Raw genomic sequence first — 18,187 nt, 5'->3', positions numbered from 1 at the left:
ATATAATCTTGCTTCATCTGCAATCTGGACCACACTTCAAGCAAATTTTGATGGGTTACAAGTGCAACACAGTGTTTCTCTTAATTGCATGGGGTTTCATTATCTAGATTCTGGACACATTATCTTATGCAGATGTACTTTTACAGCACAGCTTACTAAATGCAATCTAATTTGCTTGTTAAGAAGCAACGCACTTCTATTCAATGCCTAAAACTACATAGAATTGCCAGATTACACCTATATTATTCTTTACAGATTGCCAAGGGCCAAATAATCCATTTGAAATTTCAAGATTGCTTCACGGTCTAACCACGGGCTGAAGAAACAATAAATTGAACAATTCAACGATTCATACATTATGACAACCAAAATGATATCATCTTCCAACTCATAATATTTAATATATAACTAAAAAACCAAATTTTTTTTCTTACAAAGTATTGGCTCCATCCTCTGACATAGCTACAATTAGAACTTCCACATTTTATCATCCCTTCGAAGCATGAAAGAGGACGGAAGAACTCATCACAAAATTAAGGTGTGTTGAGGAATTAGCTAGAACCAGCTTCAGCAAAATCTGCCAATTTGTTTTCTTTTAATGAATAATTGATTGTTGAGCAGTCAACTGTTTTATCCCTTCTTGCTGAACAATAAGAGGATATCTAAAAGAATATGTTCACAAAACCAGAATAAATTCACCGGTTTTGGAGTCCTTCAATTGCCTTTTTCCACTGGCATGCTCTTTGCTTTGCGTCCTCAAACGACATTACCTTTTTAGGCTGCACCATTACATTATTTAATAAGAAAAATAGAAGTTTAAAACAACTCAAAATATGATAGGATTAAGAAGTAGAATTCATATAAGGGGGTTCTCGGGGCATATTGCAAGTTAGGGAAAATCACTTAAAATATGGCATGAAAAGAATTTAAATCAAAGCCCTTTCTGGTCATGTTTGCTAAGGTGTTAAGTACTTAAATGTTTCAATTATTAGCATGGCCACCTTGGAATCTGACTTTGATCTCTCACGTACTGTTTTCTATAATTATAAAATAGTGCAAATTGTATAACAAGAACCAGTGAAGAAAAGAAAGCTTACTGTGCAAATCTTGAAATTTGATGGACTAGCCACTTGGATGCTTAAATCATTTGGATTATCAGACCATATTATATTTCCCTTCACAATTAGCTTTGATGGGTCCACATAGATCAACTTTGGTTTGTTGGTAAGGATGAGCTGCACCTTCTTGCTTGTTAGTTTTTGTAATTTCTTCACCATAGAGATCATAAGAACAGATTCCCCAGGTTCCAAAAATTGTTGCCTGTAAGACGAGCATAAATTTTAACAGTTTGCCAAGCAAGGTAATGATGGACTTAAGGCACTGTACAAGAGCCTTTCTTTTTAATTTTTTCTAAATGTTATTTTTCTGCTTGTGAGTGAGAACGAATTTTTATCTCTATATAAGAATGCAACTTCTTGAAATAAACCGTACCAGGGAGAGAACATTAGGAAAAATATAACCAAACATCTATGTAAATTAATATTATTTGATCAAATGAGACCTCAACGTGGCTGTTATTTTGTCTTTATGATGAGCAAAGGAACTGAACATTAAAACTAACATGGTCATTCCCCACTTGTGTATCCCAAAAAGATAAACAAATCCATACAGTTCTTTGAAGTGAACATGATTGGATGCAAAATTAAACTAACCAAAAAAGGAAGGTTTGTACACACCATTTTGAATCGAAGGAATCAATTGAAGCTAGCCTAGTTATGTGACCGGTCCCCTCGGAAGATGTAGCACCATCAGGTTGTCTAACCGAAGCTGCAGAACCATCCCCAATGTGAGAAGGACTCCAAGATGAGTCATGAACATCATCAGCCACAGGCGACTGAGTCTACAAGTGAAAATTACAAAAGAGTTAGAAACTTTATGTTCAACAAATAACAAGGATAAGAATGAAGGTTCCTTTTCTTATCCTCCATAAATAACATTTCAAAGAGCAAAGCAATGGAAGTCATACCCCAGGTTCTGGAGCAAGTTTTGGAGGAATTTGTGCCCTCAAGTTATCCCAGTCAACCCCCTTGAAAAATGGGTGCCTTTTTAAAATAGCATAACCATCAGGTGCAGCACCTGGTCTCCTGCTGGGGTCCAAATCCTGCATCATAATTGCATTGCTATTAAAATTAAAATTTCACAAATTAATAACCCACAGCATGCATCTTAAAGCATGCTAAAAAAGTTGTCATACATTAAATAAATTTTAATATTAACAATTAATGTGATATTTTTTCATGTTTATATACTATAATGCTTTCATTACCATACCTTGATAAGTTTGATTGATATGCAGTTAAGTACTTTAAAAAACATAATGTCTTTTCAATTTTCATGCATGATAATCTTCAGGGGGAAAAAAATTGCCGGGTGTTTTTGACATTCTAAAAGCTGAAGCACTAGTGTTGTGCATCAACTATCAACTACTACCCTTAAATAGACAACAAAAGTAGTGTCAAGGTTCAGCTTCTTAAACTAAGTTGTTCTGCTTGTGTTGTTCACTTGTCCTTCAATGTGCATCAAATACACCCTATGTCTATTATCCAATAGCCTACAAGTATACCTTCTAGCTTCCTGTTATTATTCACACCATGCACCAATGTGATCCATCACCCCCACCCCCCTCCCAAGTGGCCTAGCCTTTTCAAAGGCTAGATTTCCAAGGTATCAGAAGTACCTTGGAATAAATGAAAATGAATAAAACAACCACAAAAAAGTTTTAGGCTTGACAACCAATAGAAATCAATGGGTACTGGTTAGAGGAATGAAATTGACCATTGTTACTACTCTCAAATCAACAGAAAAAACCAAAATTGCAAAATTCACCTCCGTATCACAACACTGTCCTTCAAGAAGGCCAGAAATGAATCACCTTAATCCTAGACATTACACTGCCTTATGATCTCCATATGTCAATTTAAGGAGTAGCCAATTAATTTACAAAAATAGAAAAGGTATATTTTTTTAAACAATTAGCAATGCATAAAAATGATATAGAACACAATAGATGCTGAGATTTCTAAGTGCACAGTCATATAATACTAACCAACAGGCGGTCAATGAGGTCTCTTGCTTCGTCAGAAAAGTAATCTGGAAATCTAAGATCTCTTGCTATAATTCTTTGAAAAATAAGCCATTCACTCGCGTCTTTAAAAGGGGAAGTTCCAGAAAGCATTTGGTATAATGTGCAGCCAAGTGCCCAAAGGTCATTTCTGTTGTGATATATATTTGAGGGCAAAAAAACAAAAAACAGAAGAAAAGTTATTATATAGGGACCTGGTATGAAACAAAAGAAATGAAGAAACTCAGTGCATGAGCAAACTTAACATGTGAGCTGTCAAAAATAATCCTTGATTTTGAAAAAAAAAATACAAACTGAAGTGAAAAATCTAAACACACAGAAAACTGGCACAAGAAACAATAGTTGTTTTGGATAAAAGTAAATGACTATATTCAAAAGAGAGCTGCATCATGATGGAGCCATAAGAAATAATATTATCGTAACAGAACTCATCTGTATTACGTGGATAATTTAGTCCCTACCCAAAAGTTGCTGGAGAGGAATTAAGAACCTCTGGAGGAACATAAGCAGCTGTTCCCACAAAAGTGCAGGCTTTGTCATCTAGAAAAAATAAAATATATATATAAATACTATATAAAAGAAAACTTAAAAAAAGCAGCTTCCACATTGCTCCTATTTACCTGATGCTGCATTTGGAAGGACAGTTATTTGGCTATCCTGCATAGGCTTCACACTCCCAAAATCGGCTATTTTAATATGTCCTTCAGCTGTAAGTAATAAGTTCTCTGGCTGCAGTTGAAGAAATTTAATATTCACATAGCCATATATGGCAATGATGCAGTATAACCATGCCACGGAACTACCTTAATATCACGATGTATGACTCCCAAATTATGTATGTATTCGAGAGCATCAACAACTTCAGCTGCATAGAATCGTGCCTCATCCTCTGATAGACGACCTTTCTGCACATAGAAATCAGAAATCTTGCTAGTAGATATCATGCAGTAACAAGCATGCAGAAAGTTACTAGCTTACAAATTAACAGCTTCCATATTCCAAAAAGTACTAAAAGTACAAATAGTTTCTTAAGAGAGTCCTGGCACAGACATCAGAAAAGCTTGCTAGTAGATATCATGCAGCAACAAGCATGCAGAAACATACTAGCTTACAAATTAACAACTTCCATATTCCAAAACAGTACTGAAAGTACAAATAGTTTCTTAAGAGAGTCCCCTGACAGCTGATGAATGATGGTACAGAAAATATGACAGTATAAAAGTGATTTTGATTGAACTGAGGGTAAGGGGAGCATTGGTTATTAATTCAGCGGACATGGGAATCAGAGTTTGATACCTTCTAAAAAATATTGTGCATTTATGAATATTATTTTAGCACTGCCAACTTTTTGCAAGTCTTCGTTTAGATGCTCATCTTTGAATGAACTTATTTATTTTGTGGTATATGTAGATGATATTGATATTGACATTAAGGACCTAAAGCAACACTTATTCGAGCACTTTCTAACCAAAGATTTAGGGAAATTATATTACTTTCTTGAAAATGAAGTGGCTCAATCACAGGCAGGTATTGTGGTTTCTCATAGGAAATATGCCCTTGTCATGAGGATGCTTGATTGTAAACTAGTTCATAATCCTATGGACCCAAATGTGAGTTCATGTTTGGATCAAATTTGCAAACTGAGTTTGCAAAAGCAACCCAGATCTTGCTTCTACAAAACTGAGTTTCCAGGCAAAATTTTCATGAGAACACATACTTTTGGGAGTAACCAAACATGATACCAACATGAGTTTACTCTCCAAACGGAAAAGCAAACATAGCTTCATACTGTAAAATAGTCAATTTTAGGTGGGGGTAAAAGGGCAAAGACAGGAGCTCAGACTGTAAAATACTCAATTTAAGTCGATGTTTTAGATGTTAACAGGTTCATACTTGTTAAACAAGATTGAAGATACTAAACTAAAAAAAGGATTGACAATTCAACGAAAAGAAAAATAAAAAAAAAATAGAAATAAAATTAAGTATTCTCTGAAAAGAGAACAAATGCACCTGGTGAAACAATATCATTAATGGGAAGGGGGATTGACCATGGAACCACACTGCAAGGGTATAAATCTTCAATCTAAAGATACGCCATCCCATATTCCTAGCATTAACTATGGTTCATTTAATGTTTGAAGGAATGTTCTGCTAAAAGAATTAGAATGGAGATTAGTGAATCAGGAAAAATTGAGTGAACAGTAGGTCTAGGCAAAAAACTAAGTTTAGTGTTATTTCAAGAAGCTTCAAGAGGCAAAGTGCAAACATCCTCCATTTCAAAATGTTCACTTATGTGTATTCAAAGAATTGATCAAATCATCAAAAAGATAACACTAAGTTATCCTGAATCTTAGAAAAGCCTATGTTAAAAGAAATTATGGTGCTGTTTATAATTTCCTCTCTATGGAAAAGTATAAAGAGCATAACAAAATCAAAGCAAATATCATTGTTTTAAAGTTTTATACTAAGACCTAACATAGGACTAAACCTGGGTCCTGCAGGCCTAACACCTTCGGCACATGTTATGTAAGATTTTTCCAAACAAACTATTTATACCCCAGCACATGTTCTAGGTGCCTTGAAGTTTTATGTTAGCTTACCCTGGTTATTTGATCAAAAAGTTCTCCACCTTCACAGGATTCAAGAGCCATGTCTTCACCGATGTAAAAGGAAAAAGGGAAAAAAATAATGTCAAAATAAATATAAACCAACTTGGCAAACGAGGGGAGCAAAAGGAAGAGTTGAGAAGGTATCAGAGAGGAGTAAGTCAGACCATAAGCAAGTGTAAAGATAACATACATCCAGGAATACTTACATAGAGAAAATGAGTCTTGAAATGTGAAATATAACCGCACAATGCCTGGATGATCCAATTGATCTAGCACAATGCGTTCCAACTTCACATAAGCTGTTTTATTCTCTTTGGTAATAAATTTTTTGTCCATGATCTTCAATGCATACACAGTTCCAGTGTCCTTCTTCTTTGCCCTCACAACCTTTAAACATAATAAGTAAGATATTTGGTGATGATTTACAAGAGAAAATAAATACACTCAAACAACTGTTCACCACATAATAGCAAAAAAAAAAGTTCCAAAATGGAACAAATTATGAGAGATACTTCCTTCAATTGTCAAAAAAAATTGTGCACAGCAAACAAAACAATAGTACAAGTGAGACAGAGAGAGTGGAAGTGAGGGACCTAGACAGGCAGAAGCAAAGGTGATATATGATATCACATAAAAGTAGAAAAAGAGGAAAAAAATGTATGTTTTCTGTAAGATGTCACATACTCGTGTTTGATAACAACACAGTTTAAATAAGTACACACTACTAATGGCAAGCTAGAAGCAGGGTGAAATTCCCCATAAAAGAAGTAAGGCATCACAATAGTACACTCAAAGGGAGAATATAGTGCTTATTTTATGTACTAGTGGTTTCATATCAGTTCCAGCAGGGCAAACTCCACACAATCAAGCCAATCGTTTCTTCAGTTCACTTCATTTTCTACGGTTTTACTTCCAGTTCTGCAACTTATGTTAATTCTCATTAATTAATCAAAGATAAATCCATTTGTTTAGAAACAAAATGGCTTAATTTCCGAAGCTGAATCTTTGAATATAATTCACAATAACATAAGGGCTATCAACAAACAATGGATAGCTCAGAAAATGTAGAATGTTTTCCTATTCTGTAAAATCAGAGAGAATGTGGAGGTACAAGCAATCTTTATCCATTTTTAGCACCCATTCATGTCAGAACATCAAAGAATAATCCCCCTAGCAAATCAAAATTCTCAAATGAAGATACCAAACGGTGCTTCATAAATCATAACAATAGATAGCAACAAGGATTACAATATTGTCCAATGACCTCTACTGCATAATAAGCATCAACGATTATCCAACTGGCAACCAACATCCAACATGTATTATGTAACAGAACTACAATGCCAACATCATTTACAGGATACATGTATTATCCATCAAAACATTGCACACGCACACACAAAAGAGACCAACATCAACCCACAAAACAAAAACAACAAAAGTATATATGTGAGACCTTAGAATAAGAGCCAACACCGTAGATCTTGCCCAATTCAAAGTCCTGGATGGTGTAATTCTCCTGGGGAGCCCTAAAAGCAAAGCTTTTGGATCTCTGTACATTCCCACCACCATTGGAAGATGAGGAATTCCCCTGAATCTTCAGCTTGGAATCAAAATCCTTCTCCGTTTCCAACATTGCTCGGTCACCACCAACAACAAAAACAACAAGGGAAGAAGCTCCACTCTACATTCCCATGGTGACTTTCTCTCACTAGAAAAGCAGTTTTCTCTCTCTCTCTCTCTCAATAAGCCTGGGGAGGCGAGCCCGGAACGGTCAAAGAGAGGCGAAGCCCCGGAGACCCTTTTGGCTGAAAAGGAAAAGGGCGAAGGGAATTGTGCGAATGAATGGGAAAGGTGGGAGCTTTGTGTTGGGTTGGATTGAAATTGGAATTGAAAACCCTAGAGAGAGGGGTGGCACATCACATGGGGAAGGGAATGATGATGGAGATCATTCATTTTCTCATGCCTTCTCTCTCTCTCTCTCTCTCTCTCTGTGGCTATTATGGCTTAAATCAGGAACAAGGCAAACAGACACCTGTCATGGGAATTGGGAGGGGAAGGGGAGGTGTGGTGTTTAGGAGTGTTTGTATAAATAATGCATATCATTACAAAGCCTTTTGTGCAATTTCATGCTTTTCTGTCACTGTCCTGTTTCCAATTCCAACATTGGATTGGATAATTGGATTCAATGCTTTGACCGTGTTGACTGCATTTCATCGCTCTTATCATTTACCAATAACATGACACCACTATATTTCCAATTCTTCATGCTATATTCAGAACATCCATCAGCTTTCGAAAATAAAAAATGAAATTAATCGTTAATTTTTTTAAATATTCTCACCGATCTTGAATATAAACAAAAAAATATGCATGTTGGTTTCAGATATAAATAAATTACCAATTTATTTTATCTTATTTAATAAAAAAATATTCCTTAAATATTCTTTCTTTGATTGGGTTTTGTTTTTAATAATTCTTTCTTACTCTTATATTAAATTTTAATAAAAATAGTTTGAAAAAAATTAATTAAACGATGTTAACTAATTTTTATTAAATAGAGTGAGTATTATATATATATATATATATATATATATATATATATATATATATATATATAATGGAAAGAGTGGTCTTTAAAATTAGCAGCACACTTTTAAGTATTACAAGTTGTTTTATTTTTAGATGTAATTTTTAAAATAAAACATTTGACAAAAATGAAACTAAATTTAATTTTCAAACAGTTTTATATTTATTATAAAAATAAATATTTTATGAATTTCGTTTTTAGTTTTTTAAAAAAATACAATTTAACCATCATCCCCATGCAACCACCACCGTCATTGTTGTCGCATGCACCACAATCATTCCACCACAACTAGTACCATTGTTACTACTTTCGTCATTGTCACCTCCATCGCAATCATTCCACCACAACTTCCACCACCATCGTCATTGTCGCCTTCACCACCATCATCACATCGTCAGTGACACTATCACCTCCATCATTATTATCGTTGCCACCATTCTGTCACCTCCATTGTCATTGTTGTTACCACTAATTCACTCTATCACCGTTGTCGTTGTCCCCATCGTTATCATTATTCCACCCCACCACCGTCCATAATTTTAAAAAATTGAACCGGTGATTGATCGGGTCAAGATATTGGATCAATGGTTGAACCAGTGGGTCACTAATTGACCTGGGTCATCCAGTATTTATTTTTAAAAATAAAATTTTTATTAATATATATGACCTGACGTGTTTCCTCCTTTGGGCATGACCCGATTCAGGTCCAATGGTCATCGATTTAATCACAAATCCGATCGGGTTTATCAAGTTACACCAGGTTTGTATGGTTGATCCAATAGGCAACTTATTTGATCAAAGCTTCGGGTCACGATCAAATAAATCCAACCAACCGGTTAGTCAAATTTTAAAACACTCATCATCATTCAACTGCTACTATTGTCACCATCACCATTCTACCACCGTTGTCGCTGTCACTATTTCACTTCACCACCGATGTTACTACCACTCTCATCCCACTACCTCTGTCATCATCATTATCTTATAGTAGAACGAGATAAAATAAAATGATTAATCCGTTTTATTTATCCTTAATTTATAACATCTTTTTAAAAAACTAAAAAAAAAAACAAAACTCAAAATTAAAACTAATTTTGATTTTTAAAATTTTTTAAATTAAAAACAAGAAATCACCCCGAGTGGGACCTTCAATGGTCTCTCAAATACTGATTTTTTTAACGTAAGAACTAAATTTGGTAAATGTTCAATATTATATACGGTACTTATAACTTGAGGATAATATATTCGTTTTAGTTTTGGGTACTAGTTTCAGATATCGAATTTAAAATAGTTGAACTGAAACTAAAGCTCGTGAATTCATTACATGTTCGATTTTAACAACTTTATTTTAATTGCCACAAACCTTTTTTTTTTAAGATTGCCACAAACTAATTATTACATTGTTTTTTTCTTTAAAAACATGTTTTAACCTATGCAGAATCCAATTGTATGTTTTATTGAGTGAAACGTGAGTTTCCTTTACTTTCTTTTTAAGTCTCAATGTTTTAGGGGGGAAGATTTATTATTTTAAAAATAAAAAACAATATCAATTACTATTTTATTAATTGTAATTTTTATTTAATTTCTAATTATTTTATATATTTATAATCAATTAAAGGGAAAATGAATAATAAATAAATCCGTATGATAAGTAAAAAGTATAATAACAAAATAGATAATGATTCTATTAAATAAGAAAAATAAGTCTCTTAATCAAGATATGGAATTTGATCCTCGGCTAAAATCATAATTAAAGATATCACTCTATCATGGATGAATTCAGTGAAAGAAAAATTAATTGAGTGTCAAATAAAAAGCTTGCATATCTTCTGGTTAAAAAAAAAAAATACTCTTATGACAATAATAGAGATAGTGTTAGTTTTGTATGAATCATATTGATTTTTTTTTTGTCTCCGTGTGCCTTGATTTTATATATATATATATATATATATTATTCCCAACCTTTTAATAAAAGGGATGAAGTATAATTACTCGAATAGGGCGAGCCTATTCGAACGAACAATCACAGGACTCTATTTCAATAGAAAAAGATGGACCAAATTGTTTTGCTTGTTATGTTCTTTGATCGGGAGATCTAGCCACCTAACCTAGTTTGTGTGTGGCCTTTTATATATATATTTACCTAAAATGTCGCACTTCTATTTTAGTACACACTATTACTTTTAGTTTTAGTATTGATCTTTTTCTATTACATTATGTCTTTCAAAAAAATGTTAAATTTACATTTTGTTTACAGTCCCCTTTATATCTTTGCCCCAGGTGAAAAAATCTATTGGAAATGTGTGTGTGAGAGAGAGGAAAAATAAACTATTTTTCAAAATTTGTAAAGGTCTAAAAAATTAATGATAAATTATCAAGGTGGTTAATTTTTTAATGTTTAATTCAATGTTTATTTTCTTATGATTTCACCCTAAATATTGATACAAGTGTTTTTTTGCAAATCATTATTTAATGCATGATACCGGACAACATTCTTCTTTGTAAATAGTAATTTGGATGGTGATAGTTTTCTTTTTAAGCAAAAAACTATTTAATTGATGAAGGTATACAACCGCATGTTCACCAAAATGACTATTTTTATGAAAATAGAAATTGGTATAACTATCACTTAGTTTATTAGTAATGCATGCGTTGAACTTTACTTTTATCCAAATCTTCATATCCAAATACAATGGTAACATGACCAAATTAGTTCAAGTGGAAGGTTAGAACTTGGCTTAAACATATAATCTTAGGGGAGTTGCTATTGGCCTCGACCTCCCCACGAAAAAGTTCATTTTGTCCCTCTTTCTTCCATCATCATCTCACCCTCTCCCCCCACCCCCCTCCCCCTTCTTCTCATCCAACCATTTGCGACTCCAACTTTTCCCTGCCACAGTCACACAACTATCATCACCACTGACTACCTTTGTGTTGCACCACCACCATATCCCATCTCCTCCACGCTATGCACCACCATCGGTCCCCACCATTATCGCACAAAGTCCTTGCTTGCACACAACCTCCACCTGCGTGTGATCTCCACCTTTGAGGCTCCGTGAGCACAACTCTTCTCCACTATCACTATGTCGTCGTGCACATCCACTGCTACGCACTCCTCTACCATAATGAAATTGCATTTCTACGTGGATATTTAATTGTATGGAATTGTGATTTTATTGAGGATATCTTTTTATTACAACAAAATTGTGTTTCTATTGTATATATTTTTTCACTCCCACTTAATTCAACGAAATCACCATTTCATTGAAGATTTTTTTTATCACGATTCCATTGTGATAAAAATATATCCTTAATGAAATTGTAATTTCATTTTGTTAAGGGAGTGTCAAAAAGTATAACAATAGAATTACGATTCCCTTGTTATGTTTGGGGTGAGAAAAAATTATACAACATAACAGTAATTTTGCTATACTAGGGGGTCGGGGAGGGGGGGGGGGGGCAAAAACTGGTGCACAGTTAAATCATAATTTTGTTGTGCATTTTTTTCAACAAAATCACGAATTTCATGGACCACTTGGCACTAATTTTTTTTATACTTTCCAAAATAACAAATATTCATGCACCTCCAACTCCCCTCTCAAAAGGGAGGGGTAATTTGACAGAGGGTCATGGCAACGTGGTTCTTCAATTTCGTAACAAAAATAAGCATAACATTAATGCTACCAATACCATCAACCATCAAACCATTTCGAAGCTAACAGTGACTCCACACGTTATTCCATTATGATTTAATGCCAAGTGGACCAAACATGTAATGCAAAAATGTGTGCACTAAATGGATTTTCCGTATGAATTGATGCACAAAGACGTTAATATTACGATAGATGAAACTTTCATATGCCGTGACATTCTGGTCTATTTTGTCCATTGCCCAAGTGTTAGTTCATATTCATCCCCCCTTAAACCAAAAACCAAAGTCAATCTAAGAACAACAGAAAGCCACCCTTTAAAGGCTTAGAAATAGTCAAGAAGCAATGAAAATCAATTAGAATCAATGCCAGGATCAGAATAGCAGATCCTAAGAAAGAAATGTCTTTAGGAAACAGTTGTAGTCCTATTTTCCATTTGTCTCACTCACCCTTCTTCTTGAATCATTCTTTCTCCGTGTTTCTTTCCTTCCCTCCTAAAAACACCATATCACAAACCACCCCCGGGGGGTTGGAGGCACAAATTAAAAAATATAACATGAAAAGGCCATTATAGAACCAATTTACATGTTGCTTGCAGACATTCATTCTATTGAAAACCCCCTAAAATAAGATTCACAGTGGGGTACAAGTATGGACAAAGAAGACTAAACTTTATACCCGCAAAGATGAAAAATACAAAAGTTGGCAACGACCTACCTATAACAAAAACTCCCTACTATACATCCCAACCATCTTTTCTACTGTCAAATCCCCATTTACGACCAGCTAAACTTCCATACATCTCTGAAAATTTCATCAGGCACTGGCTTCTCAACTGATAATGTACTTTCGTGTTTCGGCTAATCGCTGCACCAGAAAACTTTGAAGTGTCAATTGCCCAAGCTGGTTTCACATAATCAACAGTCCTTGATGATGAACTTGCATTTGCATACAAATAATTTAAGAGCACGTCTTCACAGTTAAAAATCCTGTCCACCAGTTCCCTTCCTTTCTCGGCTTCCTTGCTCCCGTACCTCTTGAAAGCCACTTGAGAATCAATAAAAGCTGCACCAGTAAGAATCATGTTGTACCCCTTATGCATCCGAGCGTATTTTTCTCCCCTGTATTTTAACAGGCTTCCATCAATGAGCCGAGGATAGAATCCAACAATCCGATCTGGGTGCTGACGCCACACATTAAAACCTCGCTCGATATCATCGCATGGCATCATAATATCGTCATCAAGCTCAAGGACTGCTCGTGTCTTTATCAATGGATCGGCCCTGAACCGATTATTCAGAGAGTTATTTTTCTCTTCCCTGATCCTTACTGGTACTGCAGAATCTAGATCACTCAATTTTGGAGGGACTCCCTTGTTCCACACCACCACTATCTCCCGCACAGAAGAGCATCTTGAGTAATGTTTCACATACATCTTCAAATTCCAAAGTCGAGCATCATAGGTCATTGTTAGTAAGGTGAATTGGGAATATTGCCCTTTCAACGGGTAAGGCTCTTCCGAACCATTACCACCATAAATATTTTTCACTCCTATGCACATCAATCCAACCCCCACAGCAAATATTATGGCAAGAATAAACCTCCTAGCACAAGCATTATGCTTTATCTTACCACGGAGAAATGTTGGGGCTCGGTTCAGGCGGCTGCAAAACCGTCTTACTCTTGAAGAGAACATATTTGACCTTTCCCAAGACAAGGCAGTGAAATTCCTCTTCCCAGAGTTATGAATGAACCAATTCAGAGGGACAATACAGTTCACAAATCCAAGTAACACACCCAGTAGTACAATGAGTATAACAGCAACCACAACAGAAGCACAACCAACTGTGAATCGCCGGACTGAATCTCCAGAAGGAACACGATCCCCATCCATGACACCAACCCAGCCACCAGATGGAAGGTGCTGCACATCTAAGTGATGGTATCGAGCCCCATTCCAAGCGTTTCGACCCTTGTTTGATTCAACAAAGCCTAAGGGTACTTCAACTTCTTTGTATTCACCACTAGTGAGAGTTTCTATCTTAAAAATACGCAACTTTCTCCCATATGTATCACCACAGTCCTGGCCCATACGGTAATGATTTCCTTCATATTTAAATGGCCTGCCCCCATTGCGAGCTCCCAAGCTCTTGTCAATGTTATAAATGGGATTCTTCTTGTGAGGTTTCCAAGGACCAAGAAGTGAATTGCTATACCAAATCTCCAACTGCCCATTTTTCTGGGTGCCAAAACCACTATGATCTGACCCAAAAAGCCAATACCTCCCACCATGATTGATGACAAAAGAATCAACAAGGGGCTTTTTCATGACGACCTTTTCCAACCTCCACTGCAAAGGAAAGTTAACTGCACGGTAGAGACGAAGATCTCCCTTCTGGCTGCCCTCAGGCATCATATATATCTGAAGTTACAAACAAGCAAAAAAAAAGAATATTAATTTATACTATAACTACAATAATTAGTTTGAGAAGTAGAAGAGCATTAGACAAGTTCATATGCGTCATATTTATAACTAAACATACACATTATTTTTGTCAGGAACAATACCTGGCCATCATGCTCAAAGACATAAGGATAAGAAAGATGCCAATCCTCATTCAAGGCAATTCCCAACTGTTGCCATGTTGCTCCCTTATCAGTACTTTTTGAAACTCCAATATCACCTTGCATAGTGATTGAACTTTTCGTCTCATAGAACAGGTAAAAAGTATTTCCCTGAATTGCAATGCCAATATGAGTGAATAGGCTCATAATGATTATTCATATAGAAAACAAGAAGCTCCACAGCTGTAGACACCTCAAAATGAGATATTAACCTATTCTCCATTAATATTTCTCACCATTCATGTACCATCTACATAGTCATTCATATTCTTCTCTGTGCATGTGCAAATATTTATAACCTTTTTTTAATAATACTACTATTTCCATTTGGAGACCATTTATCAAATGTTCATGATACACATTCAGATATCTGACTAAGAGAAAATGTGGACACTACGGACTATGGGCATAGGGCTGATAGATACAAATTGTATAATGCATAAAAAAATTGTTGCAGTCATAATGATGTCAAAAGCACTGAATAACTGACAGGTAAGTTTAGCAGACAAATTTTGATAAGTGATAGAAGACGAAAGGAAAAAGGGGAAAAATGATTCTCTATTTTGAAATTATATTGTTTAAAGAGTAAACTTGCACAGATACTTTGAAAGACACAACTCATTTTGTTAGAACAAGTCCATAGAAGCCCTGTTCTCCAATAGAGAAACTAACTCAGTCTGACCCATTTTATTTTTCCCTGAAAACAATACTTCAGATATTTTTTCTACAATAGTGGGAGCCTTGTGCATTGTACTGCTCTTTTTTGAGACACTTCAAAACACTAAAAACTTCAAATGACCAGCATGCATAATAATTATCCATGCTCCTAGAAAAGGATTGTAAAGGGACACTTGATTTCCAATCATCTCACAGTTCATTTCCTTTTCAAAACAAAATCTGATGGTTCAAAGGAAGAAAAATCAGATTGGCAATAAATCTCACGTATAAGATCATTTTGTTCAATCAAAATGTAAATTAAAAAAAAATAGAGATTTTGGAACTGTTCTAGACATTTCCTATCATTAGATCTATGCCTACCAGCTTTGTTTTTAATTATTCAACATGAACAGCTGAAGAGCCACTGTTTCTTTTTTTATACAAAAAGAACCCCAATTATTAAAGTTATTGACTAAGTGATGACACTAAAACTCTGAAGAACAATATCCAGTTACAATAAAAAAAAAAAGAAGAAAAATCCCCTGTGCTACACACACACACACATGGATATACTCGGAGTGAGTAGAAAGCCTACTTTTCATGTTATATAGAATACTAATATTACCTACGTAACAGTACAAACAGCTGATGGTTTAATTACAGAATCCTCTCTATAAGTTTGACACATAGAAGCCTGCTTTTGATGTTATATAGAATACTGATATTAGGTACTTAATCAGTACAAACAACAGATTGTTTAACTAAAGAATTCTCTCTAAGTATGACACATTAGAAGCCTACTTTTCATGTTATATAGAATACTAATATTAGGTACTTAAGAGTACAAAGTACAAACAACTGATGGTTCTGCTACGAACCTCTCTAAGTACGGACCCTACTACCTTGCAGATAAGAGCAAGACCTTGCAGATAAGAACAAAATACAGGATGTCACTCAGAGCCCTACCTAGCCATAAATTCCCATCTCATTTCACACTTCAATTGTTACAATCAGACATATCCTGACCTCCTCATCAACTTTTCAGCAGCTTCTCACTTATGTAAACAAGTAGGGAATCATCTCAAGCAATTAAGAAAATATTACTTGCATATTATATAGATTCAGGGACTTTCAACCAGAAAAAAGCTCTATGAGCCTATTTGGTTTCACGTTGGATTATCCAAAACAAAAGCATGTCAGAAGTTAACATTATTTTAGGTAAATGTTCACATGTTTGATTCCATGTTAAAGAATTGCTTCTGAGCCTAAAATTGATTTAATTTAGGTAACTTTTGAGTTAGATAAATTTTTTTGAGTTTTACAACTAACTTGCTTTTAAAGAAAAACATAAATTACATCGCTTCAAAATCAATTGTCCCAACACTCACCCACCTATCGCTCCATGTCAAATTTAAAGCTCAACGCAATGTTCTCCAGAAACATGCAAGTTAATCCAAAGTTCCAGACAAATAATAATAACATCACGCATTAGCTTTCACTGTTTCCCTACACGTTCTAACACCAAGCCTCTCTCTCCCTACAAATTCATAACTGAATCCAAACCCTGACTTGGCAAAAAAAACAGTATGCGAAAAAAAAGGTATGATTTTTCCGGTCAAAATTGCACAGAGACAGAAGGAATATAAAGGGGAAAGTACTAAAACTATTTCACAGAATCAGAAGCACCGGATAGATACATGATGGAGGAGGGAACCAAGGGTGACAACAAGAACCTATTATCTATTATTATTATTATCATCATCATCATCATTATTATTATTATTATTTCTATTATTACCTGAATAAAAAGAAAAGGGTCAGCAACAAAATTACTGGGGTAACCAGCATCAGAAACTGAAGCACACGTCACCACAGGATTGGCGACAGGCCAAGCAGCACTCTCATCGTTTGATACATTTGCCTGCACACAATCAACGCCACCATCACCCTCCAAAAAAAAAATCACCCCACATCACCAAAACAAACCCCCAATTAAAATAATTCACCACACCAAAACAAAACCAACACTCCAACAACCTTAAAAAAAAAAAAAAAAACACTCCCACACCACAAAAAAGAAAATCATTTTTTTCCTAATTTTTCTTTTTAAAAATGATAACTTGAAGGGAGAAATTGACACAAACATGCACATGAACACCAACCGAAGAAAGAAACTTACAGCTTCTATGGGTTTAAGAGAGAAAGGTGAGTCACCGTAGAAAACCCCAACAGACCAAGAACCCTCATTGTCGTCACGACAACCGAAAGAAGAGAGTGAGGTGTGCACTGTAGGCGAAAAAGCGAGCCAACCGTAGAGGGTGGCAATGGATCCGAACAAAACGAAACACCCGAAGAAGAAAACAAAACCCGAAGAAAATAACCGCTTATAGTACTGTTGGTTCTCCAATCTCCACCTACACGAACATTTCACACTCATATCACAACAACTCCCACCGTTTCCGCCGCCGACAATCTGCCCCGAACCCATCTCGCCGGAGAAATGCTCGGTGCCGCCGGAAGATCTCACACCGCCGTGGCACGTTGCAACTCCGTCACCAGCATTTCACAATTCGCCCAACACAACAAAACCCGTTTTTTTTCTCTCTCTCTTTCTCTGTGTGCGGGTTCTGCTTCTTTTTTCTTTGACGAGGGCAAGGTTGTAATTTTGAATTATTGTGCGACTGGACCTTCCTTTCCTTACCTTGGTGGTCTGCTATATATACCGTTTCGGCACTTAGTGTTAAATCTTTTTTTTTTTGTAAAATAAAATAAAAATTGGGTTATTAATAAGTTAATTAATTAATTAATTTCAATAATTTGGTTCAACGTTAATTGCGCGCGTAGGGAGTTGAATAGTACTCGCTCCAATGACGAACAACGCGGAAGCGACCACGGGTCAAAAGTGAGAGAG

General features: G+C 35.4%; 2 protein-coding genes across 3 annotated transcripts; both read right to left on the bottom strand.

Annotated features, from left to right (window-relative positions):
• Positions 1 to 332: 332 nt before the first annotated feature.
• On the bottom strand, positions 333 to 7,847 carry LOC100801891 (3-phosphoinositide-dependent protein kinase 2). Its single transcript, XM_003556243.5, has 11 exons — positions 7,208 to 7,847; positions 5,958 to 6,138; positions 5,743 to 5,795; positions 3,946 to 4,047; positions 3,763 to 3,871; positions 3,604 to 3,682; positions 3,107 to 3,272; positions 2,027 to 2,161; positions 1,737 to 1,900; positions 1,098 to 1,320; positions 333 to 779 (listed from the first exon to the last, which is right to left on the bottom strand). Exons 1-11 carry the CDS (start codon positions 7,385 to 7,387, stop codon positions 696 to 698), a joined length of 1,476 nt encoding a protein of 491 aa, XP_003556291.1. The 5' UTR covers positions 7,388 to 7,847; the 3' UTR covers positions 333 to 695.
• Positions 7,848 to 12,567: 4,720 nt separating this feature from the next.
• LOC100790409 (glucosamine inositolphosphorylceramide transferase 1) lies at positions 12,568 to 17,981 on the bottom strand. 2 transcript variants are annotated; one of them, XM_003555418.5, is made up of 4 exons: positions 17,456 to 17,981; positions 17,075 to 17,197; positions 14,563 to 14,730; positions 12,568 to 14,416 (listed from the first exon to the last, which is right to left on the bottom strand). In XM_003555418.5, exons 1-4 carry the CDS (start codon positions 17,762 to 17,764, stop codon positions 12,731 to 12,733), a joined length of 2,286 nt encoding a protein of 761 aa, XP_003555466.1. In that variant the 5' UTR covers positions 17,765 to 17,981; the 3' UTR covers positions 12,568 to 12,730. The 2 variants fall into 2 exon arrangements, with proteins under 2 accessions (XP_003555466.1, XP_025983069.1); XM_026127284.2 differs by lacking the exon at positions 17,075 to 17,197.
• Positions 17,982 to 18,187: the final 206 nt, after the last annotated feature.

The sequence above is a fragment of the Glycine max genome, chromosome 20 (assembly GCF_000004515.6).
Source record: "Glycine max cultivar Williams 82 chromosome 20, Glycine_max_v4.0, whole genome shotgun sequence".
Classification (NCBI taxonomy): Eukaryota; Viridiplantae; Streptophyta; class Magnoliopsida; order Fabales; family Fabaceae; genus Glycine; species Glycine max.
This window is presented reverse-complemented; position numbering and strand designations above follow the sequence as displayed.

Bases quoted from the DNA above. Each gene is read 5' to 3' on its own strand.
- LOC100801891 (XM_003556243.5), bottom strand. From the start codon at position 7,387: ATGTTGGAAACGGAGAAGGATTTTGATTCCAAGCTGAAGATTCAGGGG. The intron at 5,796-5,957 runs GTAAGTATTCCT...ACATCGGTGAAG, and splicing joins TCAAGACTCATTTTCTCTAT to ACATGGCTCTTGAATCCTGT. The intron at 3,683-3,762 runs GTAAATAGGAGC...TATTTTTTCTAG, and splicing joins CCTTCCAAATGCAGCATCAG to ATGACAAAGCCTGCACTTTT.
- LOC100790409 (XM_003555418.5), bottom strand. From the start codon at position 17,764: ATGGGTTCGGGGCAGATTGTCGGCGGCGGAAACGGTGGGAGTTGTTGT. The intron at 14,731-17,074 runs GTAATAATAGAA...ATTGCAATTCAG, and splicing joins ACCCTTTTCTTTTTATTCAG to GGAAATACTTTTTACCTGTT. The intron at 14,417-14,562 runs GTATTGTTCCTG...TTGTAACTTCAG, and splicing joins TCTTTGAGCATGATGGCCAG to ATATATATGATGCCTGAGGG.